At 48.9% G+C, this 20177-nt stretch overlaps 11 protein-coding genes across 11 annotated transcripts; 5 read left to right on the forward strand and 6 right to left on the reverse strand.

The window, feature by feature from the left end:
- Window positions 1-22: 22 nt before the first annotated feature.
- Window positions 23-503, reverse strand: BDV27DRAFT_134051 (uncharacterized protein). Its single transcript, XM_032068219.1, has one exon. It carries the CDS (start codon window positions 367-369, stop codon window positions 190-192), a length of 180 nt encoding a protein of 59 aa, XP_031923803.1. The 5' UTR covers window positions 370-503; the 3' UTR covers window positions 23-189.
- BDV27DRAFT_134052 (guanine nucleotide exchange factor SEC2) lies at window positions 503-3480 on the reverse strand. The gene is made up of 3 exons (XM_032068220.1): window positions 2984-3480; window positions 2289-2928; window positions 503-2219 (listed from the first exon to the last, which is right to left on the reverse strand). The coding sequence occupies exons 1-3, from the start codon at window positions 2989-2991 to the stop codon at window positions 744-746; spliced, it is 2124 nt and encodes a 707-aa protein (XP_031923804.1). The 5' UTR covers window positions 2992-3480; the 3' UTR covers window positions 503-743.
- Window positions 3481-4777: 1297 nt separating this feature from the next.
- BDV27DRAFT_161402 (DNA-binding protein) lies at window positions 4778-5537 on the forward strand (the record flags this gene model as incomplete). Its single annotated transcript, XM_032073221.1, has 4 exons — window positions 4778-4801; window positions 4901-4992; window positions 5127-5137; window positions 5254-5537. The coding sequence occupies 4 exons, from the start codon at window positions 4778-4780 to the stop codon at window positions 5535-5537; spliced, it is 411 nt and encodes a 136-aa protein (XP_031923805.1).
- A 379-nt stretch (window positions 5538-5916) lies between these two features.
- coq4 (ubiquinone biosynthesis protein COQ4) lies at window positions 5917-6911 on the reverse strand (the record flags this gene model as incomplete). Its single annotated transcript, XM_032070922.1, has 2 exons — window positions 5917-6563; window positions 6701-6911. 2 exons carry the CDS (start codon window positions 6909-6911, stop codon window positions 5917-5919), a joined length of 858 nt encoding a protein of 285 aa, XP_031923806.1.
- Window positions 6912-7139: 228 nt separating this feature from the next.
- BDV27DRAFT_37212 (uncharacterized protein) lies at window positions 7140-8927 on the forward strand. Its single transcript, XM_032076463.1, has 6 exons — window positions 7140-7461; window positions 7530-8063; window positions 8128-8182; window positions 8250-8312; window positions 8365-8476; window positions 8536-8927. Exons 1-6 carry the CDS (start codon window positions 7321-7323, stop codon window positions 8885-8887), a joined length of 1257 nt encoding a protein of 418 aa, XP_031923807.1. The 5' UTR covers window positions 7140-7320; the 3' UTR covers window positions 8888-8927.
- Window positions 8928-8967: 40 nt separating this feature from the next.
- Window positions 8968-10840, reverse strand: BDV27DRAFT_148453 (ketopantoate reductase family protein; the record flags this gene model as incomplete). The annotated part of the gene is made up of 2 exons (XM_032070923.1): window positions 8968-10200; window positions 10781-10840. The coding sequence occupies 2 exons, from the start codon at window positions 10838-10840 to the stop codon at window positions 8968-8970; spliced, it is 1293 nt and encodes a 430-aa protein (XP_031923808.1).
- A 1468-nt stretch (window positions 10841-12308) lies between these two features.
- On the forward strand, window positions 12309-13439 carry BDV27DRAFT_134062 (coiled-coil-helix-coiled-coil-helix domain-containing protein). The gene is made up of 3 exons (XM_032068221.1): window positions 12309-12658; window positions 12811-13063; window positions 13125-13439. The coding sequence occupies exons 1-3, from the start codon at window positions 12414-12416 to the stop codon at window positions 13155-13157; spliced, it is 531 nt and encodes a 176-aa protein (XP_031923809.1). The 5' UTR covers window positions 12309-12413; the 3' UTR covers window positions 13158-13439.
- A 32-nt stretch (window positions 13440-13471) lies between these two features.
- BDV27DRAFT_37242 (uncharacterized protein) lies at window positions 13472-15496 on the reverse strand. The gene is made up of 5 exons (XM_032076464.1): window positions 15263-15496; window positions 15111-15163; window positions 14922-15040; window positions 13789-14860; window positions 13472-13722 (listed from the first exon to the last, which is right to left on the reverse strand). The coding sequence occupies exons 1-5, from the start codon at window positions 15339-15341 to the stop codon at window positions 13687-13689; spliced, it is 1359 nt and encodes a 452-aa protein (XP_031923810.1). The 5' UTR covers window positions 15342-15496; the 3' UTR covers window positions 13472-13686.
- Window positions 15497-15590: 94 nt separating this feature from the next.
- Window positions 15591-16606, forward strand: BDV27DRAFT_148457 (cytochrome oxidase assembly protein SHY1; the record flags this gene model as incomplete). Its single annotated transcript, XM_032070924.1, has 3 exons — window positions 15591-15837; window positions 15925-16437; window positions 16497-16606. The coding sequence occupies 3 exons, from the start codon at window positions 15591-15593 to the stop codon at window positions 16604-16606; spliced, it is 870 nt and encodes a 289-aa protein (XP_031923811.1).
- Window positions 16607-16665: 59 nt separating this feature from the next.
- Window positions 16666-18643, reverse strand: BDV27DRAFT_37244 (uncharacterized protein). The gene is made up of 5 exons (XM_032076465.1): window positions 18406-18643; window positions 18113-18344; window positions 17594-18026; window positions 16998-17540; window positions 16666-16943 (listed from the first exon to the last, which is right to left on the reverse strand). Exons 1-5 carry the CDS (start codon window positions 18499-18501, stop codon window positions 16844-16846), a joined length of 1404 nt encoding a protein of 467 aa, XP_031923812.1. The 5' UTR covers window positions 18502-18643; the 3' UTR covers window positions 16666-16843.
- Window positions 18644-18805: 162 nt separating this feature from the next.
- BDV27DRAFT_134067 (uncharacterized protein) lies at window positions 18806-20100 on the forward strand. The gene is made up of 5 exons (XM_032068222.1): window positions 18806-19215; window positions 19265-19442; window positions 19498-19596; window positions 19649-19701; window positions 19761-20100. Exons 1-5 carry the CDS (start codon window positions 18849-18851, stop codon window positions 19940-19942), a joined length of 879 nt encoding a protein of 292 aa, XP_031923813.1. The 5' UTR covers window positions 18806-18848; the 3' UTR covers window positions 19943-20100.
- The last annotated feature ends 77 nt before the right edge of the window (window positions 20101-20177 follow it).

A 20177-nucleotide genomic window follows, 5' to 3' on the forward strand; every position in this document is an offset into this window, starting at 1 on the left:
ATGCCATTCCTCAGTATGAGTTTCTAACACCTGACCTCACGGTCTGTATGTAGTAGGCTCTAATCTAGCCATCCTCAAAGCACTGCCTTAAAAACGATCTCTGTTTCTTGTAACCTCCCCCAGCCGGGCTGTATTCTAGCTACTATAGGTGAAACCTCAAAAGCCATGTATTATCAGAACCTCTATACCTTATGTGCATATAACCATGGGCCTACATGCCCCTGCATCATCCCTTACATTAGAACCGTGGACGTTTCCATCGCCATGTATATCGCATGAAAGAAACACCCGTAAAGCAACCAGCAAAGAAAGAGAACACCTGAATAAGACGCCAGCGAGCATGGATAAAACGGCATAAAGATGAAACATGTCAAGTGGACCCAGCCTGTCCGTCTGGATCACTGTCGATGGTTGAAACACAGAATGACCATTGCGGTCTAGTGGCGCTCAAAAGCAGATCAGACAAAACTGAGTGGTAACAATGAGGGAGAAAAAAAAAAAAAGAGAATAATAAGCTTAAGTATGCACCAAAAAAAGGACAAAGAGAAAAAAAGCATTAGGTACATATTATCAATAATAATACAAGTCTCAACAGATTCAAGACAGCTCCGTGAGTGGTCGAAATATAACCAGTGAAGAATTAGGTATCGGTTGGAAGAGAATCAGTGTCAAAGGTAATATAGAGGGAAAAAGTAAATGGGGATAATGTGGAAAAGGAAAAATATGTCGTGGTCTCCTAGACATTACTGCTGGCGGTTCTGAGCTGCAGGAGTTTGCGCATCATCTTTTTCGCAGCTGGTGACAGCAGCCTGGCTGACGGCTGGCTGAAGCACAATTTTGGGGTCCTCGTTATCGCCAGAGTTGGCAATCGTGCAGGCTTTTGCTTGCTCAATGGGCTGTTCGAAAATCTCGTCTTTGCCATATTTCTGATCTTCGCTGTCATCATACGGCGCTGAGACTGCCGTGCTGCTAACTGGAGATGCTGAGGCAGCAGACTCAAAAGGATCATCACTCAAAGACGCTCTGCGTGGGTCGTGATCGTTCAATTCATCGTCATCATTGCTATTCGTGGCTAGGACTTCTTTGACCTCACGGGAGATATCGCCTTGGTTGTCGCTATGGCCGATAGCCACAGGCTCTGGGTTCTGTTCATTGGCACATGTATGACCTTCCAAGCCATTAGGTTGTGCGAAAATGGGGACAATACCACCCCCAATGCGGGACCAGAACATTCTCTCCCTCAAACGAACTGTTTCTTCCCAGGCATCCTTTTCGTCTTCCGTGTCGCCAGCACGGATATGCGAGTCAAGGATAAGACGGAGATAGCCAGTGAATTCGCAGGAAGAACGAACTTTCTCTAGGCAGAGGACACATAAGGGGTATCGTTGAGCCGTCTCACTATCGGACGTCCGGAAACGGTGGGTTCTCTCATTGACAGGACCCGGTCTGCGCTCACCACAAAGTGAGCAAGGGAATTCGTATTTCTTCGCCGATGCCGGCATGGGCTCGACCACAAGACTTCCGTCACAAATACCACTCAGGACCGAACGTCGTGTCAGCCACGAAATCCCAGGGGCTGCATCAAGCCTGAGCGTTGGCTCGATATCTTCGTTCAGCACACGCTTGTAGAAACGCGTTTCCTTCAGAGGAGCATGCGAATTCGCTGGTTGCGGCGAGGAGATACTTCCATTAGGAGAGTGGGGTTGGGATTTAGCGGGTGACGACGACGCAGATCCAAACCCACCACTGCTGAAACCCGCGGCTAAGCTCATAACATTTAAGCCGGTATACGATCCACTCGTGGCACGGCTGGGCGGTTTGGAGACGCTAGACAAGGTGAATAATTCCTTAAACTCTTCGAATGCATGGATATCTGTTCGACATATAGGCCGGATCAGATGGGGGAAACTAGTGGAGGGACCTGGGACTAATTCTTCTTGGATGGGGGCCGGTTCTGAAAGCTCGGGTGAGTCCGCACTTTGTTTGACGATTGTTGGAGTCTGCTGCTGCTGCTTCGCCGGAGATGCTGATGCGGTAGACCCAATCGTACGGGCCTCGATGTCATCTTTGGTAATGTTCATCTCCTGCAAAACAGACTTGAGTTCTGCCAGTTGCTCTTGGTGGGACGCAAGTAAAGATTCAGTATCTTTTACTTGAGCACGCAACTGTTCGTTTTTCTTCTCTACCGCCTCACGCTCAAGCTTAGCGGCAGCTACCATCTGTGGAAGAACGAAGTTAATTCTTTGCTCATTCTAAAAACCAGATAGGATGATCATCGGATATTTTACCTTGTTAGCTTCTTCGAAGAGGGCGGCGGTAAGCGTCTCGAGCTCTTGCTCAATACCCTTCTTCTCTTTTTCGACAAGGGCGCGCTGTGCCTTTTCGTCTGCCAATGCAGCCTTTAGTCGTAAGATCTCATAGTCTATGTCGGCTTTCTTAATCAGGACTTCCTGATCGATATCCCGCCGATATTTTTCGTTCTCCGACTCTAGGGCCCGGATCTTGGTCTGAGCTTGTTCGAGTTCCTGACGGGTGGCAACCAATGTATCGTCCAGGGTTGTTTGATTGTTGATTGCCTGGACCAGTTTCACGCTTAAAGCAGCAACTTCGTTACTCAGGTCCGGATGATGGGATGGTGACCCCGATGGCTCTGTCTCTACTGGACTGCTCAAGAGTCTCGGGTCTTTCAGGGTACTGAATCCACTCTCCGGAAAGTTCCCAACACTTGTTGAGCGCACCGCTGGCACGGGTTTACCGGCTGCGACTCCGGAAAGGTCATTTGCCGACCTGGCTTTCGTAAGGGTCCTATCGGGGGAAAGAGCCCTGTTGTCGGAGGAATTGGATCGCTTGTGGTTGTTGGTACGCGGAATCATTGTCGACGGGGAGAGGAAGCTATGGCGTGAATAGTAGGTATGGAAAGCAATTAGACTGTTGACAGGATTTAGGAACTGAATCTATACTTGGAAAAATGACATCAACGTACTCGGCCATGGTGGTGAACGGTCGGGTTAAAGTTTTAAAATTATACGGAAAGCACGGAGACCGGAGATAGGTGTCACAACCACGTAGAATTCAGTTGGTCCGTCTTTCTCAACTAAAATGTACCGGGCAAAGTAAAAAGAGAGCGTTGGGATTGTTCTGCATGTAGCAGTGGAAGTAGGGGGGTGTCACGGTAACGCAATCCCCGCCAGCGCGCAGACTGGAGCGTGATTAACCGGTCGGCAGTCGAAGCATTGAGCCTGATAAAGGATCGGGATGGTGATCGGAAAGGGAACGGAGAGGATTGGCGGAGAATAAAGAGAGTGAGGTTGTAAAGGATAGACTGGAAGGGGAGAGAGGGGAGACGATGTTAGGGAAGGCAATCCAGTGGGTATGAACAGTGACGAAAGAAGGGCGTCGTCGGAGAAAGAACGAAGCAACCCCTCTTTTTTGAACGACTGAAGGAATCGATCGCAAGTTGAGAGCAAACGGATCGAAGCAGCTTTAGTTTAGTCCGCCGGGGTCACTAACTAGTTAAAGAGGAATTTGGAAAGATGGTTGGTTCAATTTGCTTGCAGAGGCAAATCACGCCGGCGCTTAGTCACCTGCGATCCGGATTGGGCCAAGCCGATCGCCTCGGTCACGTCCCCTCATGTCACGGGCAAAAAAGTTGCCTGAATGACGACGATCAGGTGCAAAATTGGATACCTGAGTCGGGGTAAATCAAGCTGCAGCAAGTTGGTTGTTGATCAGCTGTTCCATGGCTGGGGTACCTGTTCCTAGGTACATACTGTACATACTCAAGTACAGCCGCTACGTGCCACGTTCCCATCCGATCTCTCGGCTCACCCACTCCGGATAGTTTTCCTGTGCCGTGCGCGAGATCTAACGCGTTTGCCTTTTGCGTTTTTTTAAAGGGGCTAATTAATTAAAAACCGACGCGATTCCACTTGCCAACAAGAGAGAGGAGAGAAAAAAAAAAAAAAAAAAAAAAAAAAAGAAAAAGAAAAAGAAAAAGAAAAAAAAAAAAAAAAAAAAACAGCGTAAATTGGGACCTCCTGAAATGAATTATTGGCAGTACGAAACTACAAATGCTGGTAATCACACGAACCGGCCCATTTTCTCCGACCAATATTAATAGTCAATACTATTAAGTACTTATATTTAGTTTGACGATCGGACATAGTCTAGTCTCGCTATCTATCGGGAGTGGATAAGGACGACTCAATTCTTGGCGGAAAGCGATGACGACACATGCAGCAATCAAGGGGAACATCTGTATGAAGTCTGAGACAGCTAAGCCGCAGTCAATCAATTGGCAGATCAATCACAAGTCACAATTGCGGTGTAGCTCTCATAAACTGTCTATCCCAGTAATAGAGGGTTACTGTACGGAATATGTACGGAAATTTAGTCAATGCTGCGGTTGGGTACCAATCGTGTACTACGACAGATACAGAGATAACACACGCGCGCGCTAGTTCTATCGCCTCTCCGTGAGTCCTTTCCTGATGTTACCCCTTTGGGTAAACTCCCTCATGGCGCCCCACTTCCGTCGGGAACCGAACCCCAAGTGGCCTGAGTGCCTCAGGCTGTGGCAAAAGTGGGGTTGGAAACTCGTCTCCAACAAATCCACACTGTCAAGTAAAGTGTGTATACTGTATAGTCATTGCAGTCATACCATAACGGTCTCTGGAAGTGTTCTAGACTACCCACGGCCACCTGTGTTGAAACCTACGGCATAGCAACTGTTGCTCATCACCTGTATCATAATCACCTGACTACTCAATAAAGAACCATGGCCGACGCAGAGCTGGAAGAGGTGCGTATCTAAAATTTGTAGCGCTGCTATCTTGATCTTGCATGGCCGTATTAAAATATGACCAAAATTTGCGAACCAGCTATTGACTCTCAAAGTTAGATCAGGAGAGCCCGTCTGGCTCAGCTTCAGCAGCAGCAGGGAGGCGGACCACGAGGTGGTGCCGGTCAAGATGGCCAGGATGATCAGAGGAAGTAAGTTTTTTCGCGTCTTGAATTTCTCTTGTTGATCAAAAGAAGAAGAACAAGAAGAAGAAGAAGAAGAAGAAGATTCCCTTTGGATTTGAATAGTGCAAAAGATTGAATAGTGCTAATGGTTTACTTTACAGACAAGCAGAAGGTATGCTATCTCCTACGCACCTTCCACGACCCCGCAAAGAAGAGAGAGGGGCATGAAATCAGCAGTGGTAGCATCCACTTTTGCCCAAAAGTGATATCTAACAAAGTTCCTATCAGCCGAACGTCGCTCTGCAATCCTGAACCAAATTCTCGAACCCGAAGCTGCCGACCGCCTGGGCCGCATTCGCCTTGTGAAAGAGTCGCGCGCCGTCGACATTGAGAACCGGCTGATCATGCTGGCACAGACAGGTCAATTGCGGCAAAAGGTCTCGGAGGATCAACTCAAGCAGCTCCTCAATGCTGTGGCTGAGAACCAGCGCAAGGATGAGGAAGAGCATAAGGTTGTATTCAATCGGCGTAAAGGAGGCTGGGATGACGATGATGACTTGTTGGATCTGTGAAAAGTTGAATTGAAAAACAGCGAATGTCGTTAAAGCCTGTAAGGAACTTCTTACAGATCTCTTCTTGATACCTTCGTCCCTTATATTCATGAGCTATGAAACAGAAACAAACTGGTCCTAGGCGTTTGCGGTCGGTACATAGTGCAATTATTCGACAGCACTCTATTCCGTTATTATTCAACCACATCTTAACACCTGATGCTTAACTGGCAAAAAGGCTCGGCTTCTTTCCAGCATTTGTGATACCGAACAACCCGCTTGCAACAATAGTCTAACATGCGTTGAGATGAAGGGGAGGGTTCATGACTATATCGAATACACGGCTACCGGAAGCCATCTAATAAATAATATACACATTAACAACCTTACAAGGTCAAATCTACGCACCCTGCTGCAACCTCTCCTTCTCCCGCTTCTTCTGCTCCCTAATCATGCGCCTGATCTCCCTCATGTCTGGGGGCTTCTCAATAGCCAACTCACTCCGTAACTCATCCACATCCTTCTCTAAAATCTTCTCCCAATAAACATTAATCAACTCCTTACTCGCAAGCCCACTCCTGACTGCCCAAGGTAACCACAATGCAAAGAACCGCTCCCGCTCCGCAGGCTTCAACCTCACCGCAGCAAACATACTCAACCCTGTCATGGGAATAAGCGTATTTAAAAATTCAAACGCCTTCAGCGCTATCTCCCCCTCAACGAAGGTCGGCAGGCCCGTCACTGCGTGGTAGAAGTCGTGGCACTCCCGGTAGCGCTGCATGACGTATGCGCATTCCTCGTCATCTATGTATTGGACGTTATCGCGGGTATCGGGGGAGACACCTTCGCGGTCGAGCCAGGCAGCATAGGTCCGACCGACGGAGTTCTCGGGAAGAGAGCGGAGGTATGGTAGAGGGAGGGTTTCGGAGGTGATGCGCGGACGTTCGCGGAGGATCTGGCGGCCGGTGGGGTCCGAGAGCATGGCGTCACGGAGACGGTAGATGAAGTAGGGGGTTGCGGTTGCTTCGCCACAGGCTGCGATGAGATCTATATAGTTCCGGGGCATTGCTGTTAGCGTATGTTGTCTTGTAGTTTATCAATTTTGATATATGTTCGATGCAGATCATAAAATTGATTATGGATAATCCAAAGGGGGGGAGGGGGGAAAGAAAAGAAGCTCCTACCTGCTCTCCGGGGATTCAACAAAGCACCCACAGCAGACCCAACAGCCAGAGCACCACGCTCGACAAAGTTCAACGGGACATGGCCGGGATACTTTGGCGGCGGGCGATTGTTCACGAAGAAAGACCGCGTGCGGCAGCTTACTACTGTAACAGGTGTTGATAAGGTCAATTCGCGGAAATTCATGGCTCCGCGCCTCCCAAGGACCGACATTTTGAACCCAGAAGGTGGCATGCCTTTATGGACATGACCCTTTGAAAGAATGCGACAATGAAGGTTGTAGAGTGGTACGATGTCCGGGGAAGATCTCCGGTTGACGCTGTTGGTGCGTGTGAGACGCCGTACAACTGATAAAGATCGATAAGCATTTTATCGCCCAACCCTATAATGTTGCTTTTTATGGCCTCTTTCGACCACTAGATGAATATGAGTTCCCCGACCTTGTGATTTAGCAGACCAGTACAGGAGAGATATTTCAATAGCTGTTTCTGAATGAGATATTGATGTATTGACTCTATCTTTCTAGAACAAAGCCACTTTTGCTTCTTTTACGCTTTTTTCTTTTCTTTTTTCTTTCCCTGCTAGTTATACTTCCCCGCTAAGGACCCAATATTCCGCAGCAATGAAACCAGACTGGTGGCCTGGAGAGGAGCACGAGCAGTTCACAGAATGGGCCATTTCACAAGGAATCATTGCGAAAGGGGTCGGGCCTGCGCGGTTTCCAGGTCGCGGTTTGGGAATGATAGCCACGCGAAATATAGAAGTATGCAATTGCTTCTCAGCTATCAGTGTCACTATCATTCGCATCAGTGAATTCTAACCCTGACCTAGGAAGATGAACCCATTGTGACCGTACCATTGAAAGCAATGCTAACCTCTGAGCGTATCCCGTCTTCTTTCACCAGCAAATTTCCGGAGGGGACACCCACTCATGCACTATACGCTGCGTTTCTCACAAATGGCAATGCAGAAGACCTGGAAGAGTTCAAGGCGTGGAGAAACACCTGGCCTAGTCGCCAAGATTTTGAGGACAGTATGCCCATTTTGTGGTCAGAGTCTCTGCGGAACTACCTGCCACCCTCAATCTCGAGCCATTGGCACAGTATACAAAGCCGAGACAAGCTCCAGTACGAGACATCCCATCAGAATCTTCTTGCTCAGCAGGAACAAAGACTGCGCACGGCTTGGGATATCGTCGCACCCGTTTTCCCGGATACTGATTGGGAGGCATTTTCATACCACTGGCTTATAGTCAACACGAGAAGCTTTTTCTATTTGATGCCCGGCCAGGAGCCACCCGAGGATCGAAATGACGCTATGGCCCTGCTGCCGTTTGCTGATTATTTTAATCATTCTGATGTTGCAGTATGTGAATCCGATTCTACAAAGTCTTGTCTTCAACGCTGGCTTACCTTATTTGGGGTCATAGTGCAACGTAAAATTTGATGGCGAGAAATATGTTTTCCGAGCCACGAAACACTATGGTATGTACTGCAGTTGAACTGCTTCCTCTTGTCGGGGGCGCAAGGGACCTTCTGACCATTGCCACAGACGAAGGAGAAGAGATATACATGAGTTATGGACCTCATCCTAACGATTTCTTGTTCGCTGAATGTTTGTCACAACCATGTTCTTCTGCTCTCTGGCAGTGGGCTAACCACAGCAGATGGCTTTTATCTCGATGAGAATGAGTCGGAAACATTATACCTCGATGATATAATATTAAAGGACCTTAGCCCACCGCTACAAGAGGAACTAGAGTTCCAGCAGTACTACGGGTATGTTTACAAATTCCGGATGTCCTTTTTTTTTTTTTAAATGGTCACTTTTGCCATAGACAACTTCGTCGACGTCTAACCTATACGCTCAGTAACTACCAGTTAACGGCCACTGGCGTGTGCTACCGTACCGAGATTGCCGCGTGCATAAACTATATGCCCCTGGAAAACTGGCGGAACTATGTACTCGGTTATTCTACTAAAGGTGCCGACGAGAAGAAATTGGAGATTATCGTCCAAGGGTGGATAAGAGCGTATTTAAACGAAGCAGACACGATAATCACCACCCTAGAGAAAATCGAATCTAGCCAAGCGGACCAGAAAGATCAACAAAGGGCAAAGATGCTGAGGAAGCGATGGACACAGATTAGGGACCTCTGTGCTAAGGCCTCCGAAGCCGTATTTTGTTAAAACAATAGGATTCGTGAGGTAGAATTGCGCATGGTATCACAAAGTCGAATTCATTATATTGTACAGGTGCGAGAGCATGTTCACATTTTGGGCTCTTGGAGCAGATCAATCGGAATGGCACCCGACTCTACCTGCTTCGTTTGGAGGCGTTTGGCGAGAACCAGGTGCTTCATCATATAATTCACCACACACTTGATACCAAGTTCCTCGCCCCTACGTACGATGTAACCATTCAAGTATTCGATTTCCGTAGGTTTTCTCGCCAGCACATCCTGTAACATCGAACTATGGTTCTTGGCTGTCTTGTTGGCCAGCTGCACGACCATCATCCGCAGTCGCTCGGGAGAAAACCGGCTTTCAATTCCAGGAACACCTTGCAGTTCGGGCAAAGCGCAGATGACGCTTGATATCTCAATGAGGAGCAACCGCATGATACGCGTGAAGCTATAGTTGTAGAGGAGTTCTCCGTTCTTGCAGTTCATGATCGCTGTCAATGGGTTGATTACACAGTTTAATGCGAGCTTCTCAAGCTGGTATAGCATCAAGGCGGATGGGGTTTCAGCAACAGCAACAAGTGGTGGTGTGAGCGTCAGTGTGCGCAACAGGTATTTGGTGCTTGGGGTCCAATCGACATCCCCTTTATTTGCTGGGGACAAGGCATCTGCCGGTGGGACAGAACCCAGGATAGTTGTACCGACGCCTGTGTGGCTGACTTGGAATGGTTCTTTCCTTCGTGCTAACCCGTGGGAGATAACACCAGACATGTAATGTGGACGTTGTCGAGGGTCCCGGAAAACTTTCTCATTGAGCTCATCGATGATGCCCATTCCATTCTGGAGAAACAGGACCGTTGAATCAGGCGTCAGGCGGCGCTTGACAGAGTCCATCGCCGCCACAGTCACTGGTGCTTTGACAGCAACGATCAGACACTCAATACGCTCGTCGGCAGGTTGCGCTAAGAGTTCCTCATTACCGACATTTTCAGCATGCTCGTCAATGCTGTCGTTTCCATTCTCTGCTGTACCATCCTTATTCCAATACGGCACTGAGTACCACGCCTTATCATTCAGTACATTGACATCAAACCCCGTTTTTACATCATCCAGGCCATTAGTATTGATCGCTAGACATTTTTTCCTCTCTAACCAGGACCTATAAAGATTGGGAGTGTGCATCAGAAGAGTGATAGGAGGGGGAGATGGCCGGCTGGCAAGAGAGTGAGCGACGAATGTTCCAACGTTCCCAATGCCCAGGATATGTATGCGGCCCGAGAGCCGGCGGTTGCCGCTATCTCTCGACGCTTCCTCAGCGTCCTGGTGCCATGTTGCCAGAAAACGAACAGTGCAACCGCGCTGAGCATCGCCTGCTGCAGAAAGGCAGAATTGGGAAATGCCAGTCCGCAAACGCGGACGGCGTCGTAGTATGGACAACACTTTGGAAGAATTGCGTGATATGCAGACCAGAGTGGTCTTCGGGATGCTCAAAGCCTAAACAACTGTCACAGAATTGACTAGCTGTGCATTGCAAGGCAATACGTCCTCTATGTGTGACACAAAAACAATTTTTTAAAAAAAATAGTATAAGTAACTGGGCTACAGGACCCAAGTCGACAACGGCCGAGCTGCGCGATAAGATTAAGACTAGCTACTGACCGCCCTACACACCGCCTGTAGATAAAAAATTGATATTATCCAAGGAATCACTCCCAGAAGGCCGACAATCATCATTCAGAAGATGGACGCAACTAATTTATTGCCGCTGCTTGAGCAGCTGGACGATCATGTCGATGACCTGGAAGAAGCTCTGGGACCTGTCCTGAATAGTGCCATTACTGACACGTCAAAGAAACTTCCTGTGTTGGACAAGGCAAAGTTTCACGTTCTGATTACTTACGCTTTGGAATCTCTCATATTCTGTAGGGCAATATCGATCCTGACACTTACTCCTTGACATGCTAACGCATTCGCAGCTTATTTACGTCTCCATGGCGTCAATGCTAAAGAGCATCCTGTGTTCCGAGAACTGACTAGAGTGAAGCAATACTTTGAGAAAATTAAGGCGCTAGAAGCAGAGCCAGAGCAGCGGACATTGACACTTGACAAGCAGGCTGCAAGTCGTTTCATCAAGCATGGTCTTGTATGTGCTTTTTACTCTCTGATCATGTGTACCCTAGTGCTAACGCCGTCAGGCCGGAAATGACAAATTCGATATGGAGCGCAAAGAACAACAAGCGAAGGAGAAGGCGCGTGCCCAGTTGAAGGCATCTTTATTAGCCAAAAAGGCGGTAGCAGCAGCACCTGAGAGCTCATCGAAGAAATCTGCGGACGATTCCGCATCTGGATCAGACAGTGAGTCCGATAGCGGTGAAAAAGAGAAGGCAACAACACAGTCCGGAGATTCGGTAAAGAAGAGCAAAGAGAAGAAAGCAGACAAGACTGTCAAGCGTGAGTCTGCCAAGAACAAGAAGAAGCGCACCAAGGATGATCGCAAAGAGGAGAAGATGGAACGGAGAAAGAAGAAGCAAGAATCTCGGAAAGCAAGGAAGGCACAATGAACAACTTCAAACACTGCACTATATCGTCTGATAGGGCCGAAGAGGAATTCCTGTGTCTTAGGTATGATCGGCTGGTTCCGATCTTTGAGTTTGCATTGAAGTCTCGGTGAGCCTTCATTGTCGCAAAATGCGTACGTCCCAGCACTGCTGTGCATCTCCCCAGGGACATGGTAGAGGCGCTTCTATTAAATTCAACAGTGGCTTCCTCATCCCATCATACCACTTGGGGCAGTCTGTTGCGATATACGTATCTACATGAACGAACTACGTGGATACCCCAGACACCGCGCACACGAGTCGCAGGATGAACCCTGTCTCGTATAGCGAGTGATCTAACAATGGTCTATTGAGGATATGCCTGCACTGGCTTTTCCACGAGATAAGTCTCTAGGAAGACTACATAGTTGACTAAATAGATTAAGTGGCAAGTTGCATTGCTGAATTTCGTGAGCTACTTGCAATGCCGTAAGCTTGAATCATAGGAGCGACTCAGCCTCCAATCTGTGGGTCAGATTGAGAGATATAAACATGAGTCATACGCGACTATACCGAAGCCATGACTAACATACTACAAGTGTGAATATTCCTGTATGTTCCCTGTATATGAAGAGTCATCCAATGTAAAAAAATAGGTTCCTAAAGTCCGCCGGACTTTAGGCAATGGGAGGAGCGGCAGTATTGCGAATACCTTTCATATCCATATTCTCTGAACAAACACGGCTCGACCCGCATTACTGTTGGTAATACCAATACCGCACATGGTTTTCGCGGTCCCGGAGACCCCTGGGGATTGTCGGGCCAATCGGGAACGAGGAAATAGAGAATCTCTCGGACTTTTCGACGGCTTCTCCGCCGACTTTCGAGTCTCTTCTTTTATATAACCGTCCGTTTGCCATCAAAACAGCTTTCTATCCCCACCCATCAACATCATTTCATTTTCCAACTCCTAAAACCACATCTACATCAATCAACATGCCTCGTCAACGTCGTGGTGCCGCCCCTGCCCCTACCCCTGCGCGCAGCGCTCCTACCAGACCTACCGCCGCTCCCGCCAGACCGGCTGCTGCTCCCTCGGCCCAGCACTCCCAGCCTCACTCGACCGCTGCTCACCCTCAGTCGACTCCCCAGCAGGCTCATCCTCACCCTCCTCCCCAGGCTGCCCCTGTTCAGCAGAGCGCCGGACCCGGCCTGTTCGGTCAGATGGCCTCGACCGCTGCGTAAGTTCCCCTCGGACCTATCTTGAAAAACCGCCTTTAGCGGAAGAAAGTGAAAAACACAATACCACCAAGTAGTCCACAAGACTACCTTTTTTTTTTTTTTTTTTTTTCGAATAAAGAAAATATGCGAAAAGAATACTAACATCAACTAGTGGTGTCGCAGTCGGCTCCTCTATCGGCCATGCCATCGGTGGTCTCTTCAGCGGCGGTTCCAGCGCCCCCGCCGAGGCCCAGCAGGCAGCTCCCGCCCAGGCCCAGCCCATGGACACCGGTCTGTGGCAGAGCAATACCGCCAACAGCTCCTATGGCAATCCTGCCTGCGAGACGGACGTTCGCAACTTCCGCCAGTGCATGGACGAGAACCAGGGCAACCTCAGCATTTGCGGATGGTACCTGGACCAGCTTGTAGGCTCCCCCTTGGAATGCCGATATATGGTGGTTATTACGGTGCTAACTGGTCTTACAGAAAGCCTGCCAGGCCGCTGCTAAGCCCTACTAAAGTTAATGTATTATGTTTCGCGCTGGGGGATATACGAAGGACAGGAACTATGGGTTTGAACCGGTTCAGTTTGCAGACTTGATCCGGACGGTGCGACGATTGGATTGGATATGGACTGTGTTTGCATAGCGGCGTAATATTCCTCTACTGTATACCATTTCCGTCGGGGTTGACCTGATGATTTTTCTTTGTTTTACCTCATATATACTCACTTCCATCTGCTCAGAACATAGAGACAGATGAATATTTAAAGACAACTATTCCACTCTTCCATGGATTCAACTGTCCTAAACTTAAAGAATAGGCCTACATTGCGCGGAAAGCGAGCATAGCTATAGTCCAGTTTACAACTTAGTTTCCCTGTAATCTGAAAGCAAAAGGGGGACGCTTCCCATCCTAATATAATCCAAAGAATACCTACCACGCCATAGCCGTCGAAGCAACAGGTGAAATCAGCCAAAGTATCAATTAAGTAGGAACTGTAAACACCGTAGGCTTAATTTATATCAGCTAGCTATTACCACCCTGGTCACCTGCCGGTGTCTTGTCGGGGCTCGAAATTAAGCTATACAAGTCAGTGGATCCACCCATGTTATGGCTTTAGACCATGTGCGTTGTTTAAATTACGTACCTGGTTTCCATTGTAGAATTGGCTATCATCCTGTTCATTGCGTTGGTCTCTCAGTGTCCGGATTATAGGACCTCTCGGTGGAGATGGCCGTGACCTTGATGCGCCATCGCCAGACGGAGATGTGGAGGATGTGCTGGCTTGGGGGGCCGCAGACGGAGTCAAAGCTGGCTGACTATAGCCGAAGAAGGAGCCTACGAGACCCGTGGCGGTGCCAACTGCAGAGGAAACAAGCCCATATGCAGACGATACAGCCCGGGCCGGTAAGCTGGACCCAGTGGCCGAATAGGCTTCTGTATACGTATTGATCGGAACCATGACTAAATTCGCTGTGGAGCCTAGTCCAAGCTCTGCAAGCGTCTGTTCTTCGTCGGCGATAGTAAGTGTCCGATTCGGCAGGGGAGTCAGGATGTGTTTGAGATTATACGGGCGCTTTTCATCCCCAGGCTGACTGTCAATCCACGGGCGAACATCTCCGCGGATGGTTTGCGAAGGTGAAAAGCTGGACCGGATGGAACTTCCATCGAATAGACGGACTTGAAGCCGATATTGTTTGGGCGGTGTTGGGGTTTGTGGCTTGCGCTCCTTTGCAGGCGTGTCGGTGCTTTCGACAGATGCAGTGTTTTTCGTGGCTTTTGTTTCTGACTCCTGCTTTTTCGTGCTATCTTTGGGCTTGGCTATTCCTTGTGGTTTCGGCGTTTCTTGCTTCTTTGGCTGGGGTTTCGGTGCCTGGCTGGGTGTTTCAACTCTGTACGTCCTCCCGCCGGCACGTAGACTATTATATTCCTGTTGACCTGGTTGCCTTAGTGGTCTACTTCCTTGTGACTCAGTTGAAGCTGGCGCTGGCGCCGGCACAGCAGCGACAGGAGCTGGTGAAGGCTCAGGCTGTGATGCAGTCGCAGGCGCTGTGTGTAAATTGGTGGATGGGCTCGCAGTATGAATCTGGGTGTCCTGAGCCGGTGAGTTCAGACTGGGCTGCGTGGTCGGGTTACTGTCCTCTAGAACAGCCTTCAGCCGACTATGAAAGTCATCCTTCGAGATATCCGGCACAAGATATTCCCGCAGCATTCCATTCCTATACAACACTCAATCAGAAGCCCAATAACCCTAATGCCTGAGAAGGTCATCACACATACTTGATCACTACAACAGCAGGGAACTTCGTTACGGGGCAAAAGGACGTCAAGAATGTAGCTTCTTGAGAATCCTTGGTGAGTCGCAACAGGACAGATCTCGTTTCGAGTAATTGCGCGAACTATGTCCCACCAGCGATTAGCGATCACGTACGAAGGAAAACTAGAAGTCGAACTGAGGCGAACACAAACATCTTTGTCAGCGAAATAATCCTCTTCCCAGAGGTTACTTGTTTGATCATTATCTGTTGAAATACATCCAGCCGGTTAGCAAGTGGATAACGGTGGAGCTCATCTGATGTATGTATCGATGTATGCGTTCGTAGGAATCACAGCAGACACACCTCGAACAAAGCATATTACCGCTTTAGCTTGCGAGACTGCTAAAGCGATGCCTTCCTGCAGAGTTCCAGAAAAGAACATTGTAACCTAGCGCGGTTTAAAACCAATGTATGGAGAAGTATAAATGGAGCGTAAGTAAAGCGATAAATAGCTTTAACTCCGTCGGGGAAAAGAAGGCCGTTGCCGATCACGAGCCCCTCGGAACTCACTTCGACTTCAGTTGGAGGGCTTTGAATTGTTTCTTTTTCTTACACGCTTTCCGCCGCCCAGACTAAAACAGCAATTGGCTTTTGTGATAAGGGCAAGTGAAGCCCCTCGTCCCAATTGACCATGCGGTCGATCTTTTCGGTCCTGCAACGGACCGCAGCAACCTCATGGCAGCCGCCAATCGCCGCGTCGATTCGGGGTCCCCGGATGGCCTTCAAGCTGGATTCGATTTGCGCCAGGTGTCGCCGTCAACAAATTCGGTTTTATAGCAAGCAGCTGGCGGATGATCCGCGATGGTTGTCGGTTGTGGATCATCCTGCGCAAATTGTTCGTACTGGTCGTAAACACGGGCCGGGTTTGATTATCTTAGGTATGGTAGAGCCATTGATCATACTTGCAAATAAGTAGCTGCCGGTAAAGGCCGGCGGTACACTAATGAAATGTATTCTCATTACAGCTCTAATTCCTATCATCTCATTCGCGCTCGGCACCTGGCAAATCCAGCGTCTCGATTGGAAGACCAAGCTGATCGCAAAATATGAAGACCGACTCGTCAAACCTCCTCTTCCGCTACCCCCACAGATCGATCCGGATGCCATTTCCGAATTTGATTATCGGCGGGTTTACACTACGGGACGTTTCCGACATGACCAAGAGATGCTCGTTGGTCCTCGCATGCGCGAGGGTGAGGATGGTTTCATAGTTGTAACGCCGCTTGAGAGAGGGGAGGGAGAGAGCACTGTCCTGGTGAACAGAGGCTGGATCTCGAAGAAGATGAAGGATCAGAAGGACAGAGCCGAGGGTCTCCCCCAAGGAGAGGTCACAGTCGAAGGCTTGTTACGGGAACCTTGGAAGAAAAACATGTTTACACCGGAGAATAAGCCCGAGGATGGAAAATTCTACTTCCCTGACGTTGAACAGATGGCTGAGCTTACTGGTAGTCAGCCGGTATGGATTGAAGAGACTATGAGTGAGCCAGCCTCTAACCCGAAGATTGACATGACCCATGACCGAAATTAACTTCTTTAGTTGCGGACATGGTCGAATGGTATAACAGAAGTGGCAAGGGTATTCCTATTGCTCGCGCTGCCGAAGTGAACTTGCGAAACAACCACAGCCAGTACATCTTCACATGGTAGGTTTCCTATGAATGACCCAATATCCGGCTAGCGAAAACTCCGGCTTACCCTAAGCAGGTACGGGCTGTGCTTCGCAACTTCAATCATGCTGTGGATGGTTGTACGTAAACGGCCCAATGAGGCGACTCGTCGTGTTCGTCAAAATGTGAATTGGTGATATCCGTTGACATCTCTCGTATTTGAGACTATCGTTGGCGTTCAGTTTGTTTGTTACAGAATCCGTACCATGTATATTATTCACGGAGGCATGGACAATCTCATGTCTTGCAGCAGTTCCTTCGGTAGATGCTTCGATGCCAGAGAGAAAACAGTCGTAGAATCGTTAATATGGCGTTGTCTAGAAAGTTAACGGATTAGCATAACTAGAGCGGAATGGTTTGTCTCAGCTCACCGTCTCATCAACGTAATAACATCACTCTCGTCAATCGTCTTCCGTCCCGCATGTTTAGAATACGCCGCCAGATCTTCAGCGACCTGCTCAAAATACCACGATGACGCTTGTTCAATAGCAGCTAGGGTGGCCTTGCTGATCTTAGCTTTAGAGCCAGCCCTCGCTGGCGCAAATCGAGTAGCCAGCTTTCGAATTACCCCTGACGGCATGTTGGGAACAGGGATACCGTGTCGGGAGAGCTTCTTTTGCTTTCCTTGCACTATGACAGTGTCTTGGTCACGCAATCCTCCTCCGACAATACCGGGGCTTTCGCTTAGCGAGACGCGAGACGGCATGTGGAGATCCAAGCCGAATTCACCAGCTGTGACAGCGGCATCGTCACTGTCGTCAGACATAGGGGCTGTGTCCTGTGCCAAGTCAACGGGCGGAAGCTCGAACCCTTCATCATCGTTGAGAGGCCCGTCCATGCCGTCGGCCGGAGGTGGAGGCGGGGACGGAAAGTTGAAGTCAAAATTGAACCTCCCAAGGTCTTCCGTCTCTCCTCTGTGTCTATATTAGCCGGAGTGATCCAAATCTGTCGGGAGAATACCACTCACCCTCTATCAAAAGCACCTTGACTCATGACAGTTTCGTCTTGGTTCTCTCTGTCTTCGCCATGCTCGATACCAGTGTCATCACCATCCTCAGAGTCGCTTTCCAACCGGGTCGCATCACCGAAGTTCTCGCTCAGCCTAGGGTTACCGAAGCTCATCATAGATAATCTTGCTCTATCGTGTTCGCTCGTAGCCCGTCGCGGGTATTCGACAGTGATATCCTCTTCTTCAAACGCCAAGGAGAGCCTGGGTGGACGTGGCTCTGGACTCGCTTCCTCCTGTTCCTCTACATCTTCTAGAGGCAAGGACAGTCGGGGGCGCTCAATCTCCGGTTCGTTGTCGAGCTCTTCGATCTCATCCTTCTCTGGTTCCAGCTCTGGTTCCTGTTTTTCTTCTTGCGGTGATGAACGTATAGGTTGTGACACGGGCGCAAGAGCTGACACCTGGATTTTAGTATGCATCTGATGTATTCATAGCATGCAAATCGCACGCATATGATATAAGCTCATCTGGCACACATACCTCTACCGAGATTCCGTAGAATATCAAATGTCGTCTCCCTCTGCATCCGTCCACTTTTCCTACGATCACGCGCCGGTGTATTTGCCGCTCGGCGCTGTATCGCCCGTAATCCATATGGTGTTGATGGGGCCGCTGTAGCTCTGTTGCGTGGTGTTCGTCGCGACGGTGTTCCTGACACTGCTAACCGGCTGGGGGTGAGAGGGTATCTGGTATGAATGGGAAGACGCTGAAGCTGCAGTCACACTCTAATTAGTCAACATTACTTTAATCACGGTGGGATGCAGTGTACTCACCCCTGTAAGTGTGGTATCTCCTACAGGAGTGAATGTTTCGGACATGTCGGACCCTCGCGATGACCGGCGGCCACGCGGCTTAGGGGTCGTCGACATGTGTGCTGATAAGGGGGCTTTATAGAACAATTGCTTCCTAAATTGTTCTGACAAAGGGTTGCACAGAATTAGACATGTCACTGAGAAAGCCTGAAGATGATTAGGCTTCGGCGCATGTCCCAAATTCGCAAGAGGGGTTGTTGTTGTTCAGTGGAAAGCGCGTGTCGATGACATGGAGGACTTGCAGTATCATTGGCCGTGGCTTATCGATAAGCCGGCTGACTCAGCATAAAAAAGTTGCTTGCGGATCAAGTCTTATGATAATTGAATTCGAACCATTCTTTTTTTTTTCTTTTTATTCTATATATATCTCTATCTTAGGAGATCTATAGAGATACTACGTCATAATGTCTGCGGAAGCTGCCAAGTCATCCGGCCTCTCGGCCAAGATTGACAACAAGCGCAAGAGACAAGCTGAGGAATCCTCAAAACAAGCCGGGGCGGCTGCTGGCAATGCAGAGGGCCCGAGTAACAAGAAAAGGAAGAACGGCAAATCCAAGCCAAAGAAGGGCGGAAAGGACAAGAAGGATAAGCCCCAGCAAGATGCATCAGAGAAGGAGCAGAGAGACACCAAGCAAACCGAGACCAAAGGTGGCATTGATGAAGCTATTGGCAAGATGGACGGTCGCCTGTTGGCGGATCACTTCATGCAGAAGGCTAAGCGCCACAATAAGGAGCTGACTGCGGTTGAATTGAGTGATCTTAGTGTTCCGGGTATGTTATTGTCCAACTCAGGGATATGTGTCAGTACTAACGATCCAAGAATCCTCATTCCTCGACACATCATCGTTTGACTCGCCCAGACAACTGGAGAAGCTACCGGATTTTCTAAAGGCTTTCAGCCCTAAAGGATCTGACCTCTCGAAACCGTCAGAGGAGAAGGGCACGCCGCACACCCTGGTAGTCTGCGCATCGGGGCTTCGAGCAGCCGATGCGGTGAGGTGAGCTAAGGCCGATTAACGCTGTTCATGCTGGGTATTAACCATTCCGCTGTAGAGCCCTCCGTACGTTCCAAACCAAAGAATCGCCAATTGGCAAGCTGTTTGCAAAACATATCAAGCTCGAAGAAGCTAAGCAATTCTTGGAGCGATCACGGTATGTTTTGCACCCGTTTAAGTTCCTTGTAATTAAACTGACTTTCCTTGAGCATTGCCATTGGAGGCGGAACACCTGCTCGTATCTCCGACCTGATCGATGCTGGTATGGTTATCTCACATTCAAGTGCGTAAAACAGGCTAAACATGAGCTGACTTCTACAGGTTCCCTCAAACTTGGTGAACTACAGCGTATCGTGATCGATGGATCCTATGTTGATCAGAAGCAGCGTGGTATATTTGACATGAAGGAAACCCACCTCCCACTTTTGAAATTGCTCACGCGGTCCGAGTTTCGTGAACGTTATGGTGCAGAGGAGAAGCGGATCCAGATCCTCATCTTTTAGCTTCTTACAATGATGTATAATGTGGTTGGCGTTAATCAAGGCTGGATGTTAAATATCTTGTTGTCTGTTCTTATTCTGGGTAGTGATACCCTACATACATATGTTTGCATCATACGAATGTTTTTTTTTATACTGATAAATACCGTACCTGATCACCTGACGCCCGCCTCCACCTGACGCCCGATTTCCTATGAAAACCAGAGTTAAAGATGAAGCTCTACAACCACATATATTG

This window comes from Aspergillus caelatus, assembly GCF_009193585.1.
Source record: "Aspergillus caelatus strain CBS 763.97 unplaced genomic scaffold BDV27scaffold_200, whole genome shotgun sequence".
Taxonomy (NCBI): Eukaryota; Fungi; Ascomycota; class Eurotiomycetes; order Eurotiales; family Aspergillaceae; genus Aspergillus; species Aspergillus caelatus.

What these genes read in the sequence shown, in the direction of transcription:
- BDV27DRAFT_37244 (XM_032076465.1), bottom strand. Translation starts at nt 18,501, where the DNA reads ATGTCGACGACCCCTAAGCCGCGTGGCCGCCGGTCATCGCGAGGGTCC. An exon ending in TCTACGGAATCTCGGTAGAG is followed by an intron (nt 18,027 to 18,112) that starts GTATGTGTGCCA and finishes TCCAGGTGTCAG; the next exon opens with CTCTTGCGCCCGTGTCACAA. An exon ending in GTTATTACGTTGATGAGACG is followed by an intron (nt 16,944 to 16,997) that starts GTGAGCTGAGAC and finishes TTAACTTTCTAG; the next exon opens with ACAACGCCATATTAACGATT.
- BDV27DRAFT_37212 (XM_032076463.1), top strand. Translation starts at nt 7,321, where the DNA reads ATGAAACCAGACTGGTGGCCTGGAGAGGAGCACGAGCAGTTCACAGAA. An exon ending in CCGAGCCACGAAACACTATG is followed by an intron (nt 8,183 to 8,249) that starts GTATGTACTGCA and finishes CCATTGCCACAG; the next exon opens with ACGAAGGAGAAGAGATATAC. An exon ending in CGATTTCTTGTTCGCTGAAT is followed by an intron (nt 8,313 to 8,364) that starts GTTTGTCACAAC and finishes TAACCACAGCAG; the next exon opens with ATGGCTTTTATCTCGATGAG.
- BDV27DRAFT_134052 (XM_032068220.1), bottom strand. An exon ending in TCTTCGAAGAAGCTAACAAG is followed by an intron (nt 2,220 to 2,288) that starts GTAAAATATCCG and finishes GTTCTTCCACAG; the next exon opens with ATGGTAGCTGCCGCTAAGCT.
- BDV27DRAFT_37242 (XM_032076464.1), bottom strand. Translation starts at nt 15,341, where the DNA reads ATGTTCTTTTCTGGAACTCTGCAGGAAGGCATCGCTTTAGCAGTCTCG. An exon ending in GGTAATATGCTTTGTTCGAG is followed by an intron (nt 15,164 to 15,262) that starts GTGTGTCTGCTG and finishes GTATTTCAACAG; the next exon opens with ATAATGATCAAACAAGTAAC. An exon ending in AATTCTACAATGGAAACCAG is followed by an intron (nt 13,723 to 13,788) that starts GTACGTAATTTA and finishes TGACTTGTATAG; the next exon opens with CTTAATTTCGAGCCCCGACA.
- BDV27DRAFT_134062 (XM_032068221.1), top strand. Translation starts at nt 12,414, where the DNA reads ATGCCTCGTCAACGTCGTGGTGCCGCCCCTGCCCCTACCCCTGCGCGC. An exon ending in CAGATGGCCTCGACCGCTGC is followed by an intron (nt 12,659 to 12,810) that starts GTAAGTTCCCCT and finishes AACATCAACTAG; the next exon opens with TGGTGTCGCAGTCGGCTCCT. An exon ending in GATGGTACCTGGACCAGCTT is followed by an intron (nt 13,064 to 13,124) that starts GTAGGCTCCCCC and finishes CTGGTCTTACAG; the next exon opens with AAAGCCTGCCAGGCCGCTGC.
- BDV27DRAFT_134067 (XM_032068222.1), top strand. Translation starts at nt 18,849, where the DNA reads ATGTCTGCGGAAGCTGCCAAGTCATCCGGCCTCTCGGCCAAGATTGAC. An exon ending in GAGTGATCTTAGTGTTCCGG is followed by an intron (nt 19,216 to 19,264) that starts GTATGTTATTGT and finishes TAACGATCCAAG; the next exon opens with AATCCTCATTCCTCGACACA. An exon ending in CGAGCAGCCGATGCGGTGAG is followed by an intron (nt 19,443 to 19,497) that starts GTGAGCTAAGGC and finishes ATTCCGCTGTAG; the next exon opens with AGCCCTCCGTACGTTCCAAA.
- BDV27DRAFT_134051 (XM_032068219.1), bottom strand. Translation starts at nt 369, where the DNA reads ATGTTTCATCTTTATGCCGTTTTATCCATGCTCGCTGGCGTCTTATTC.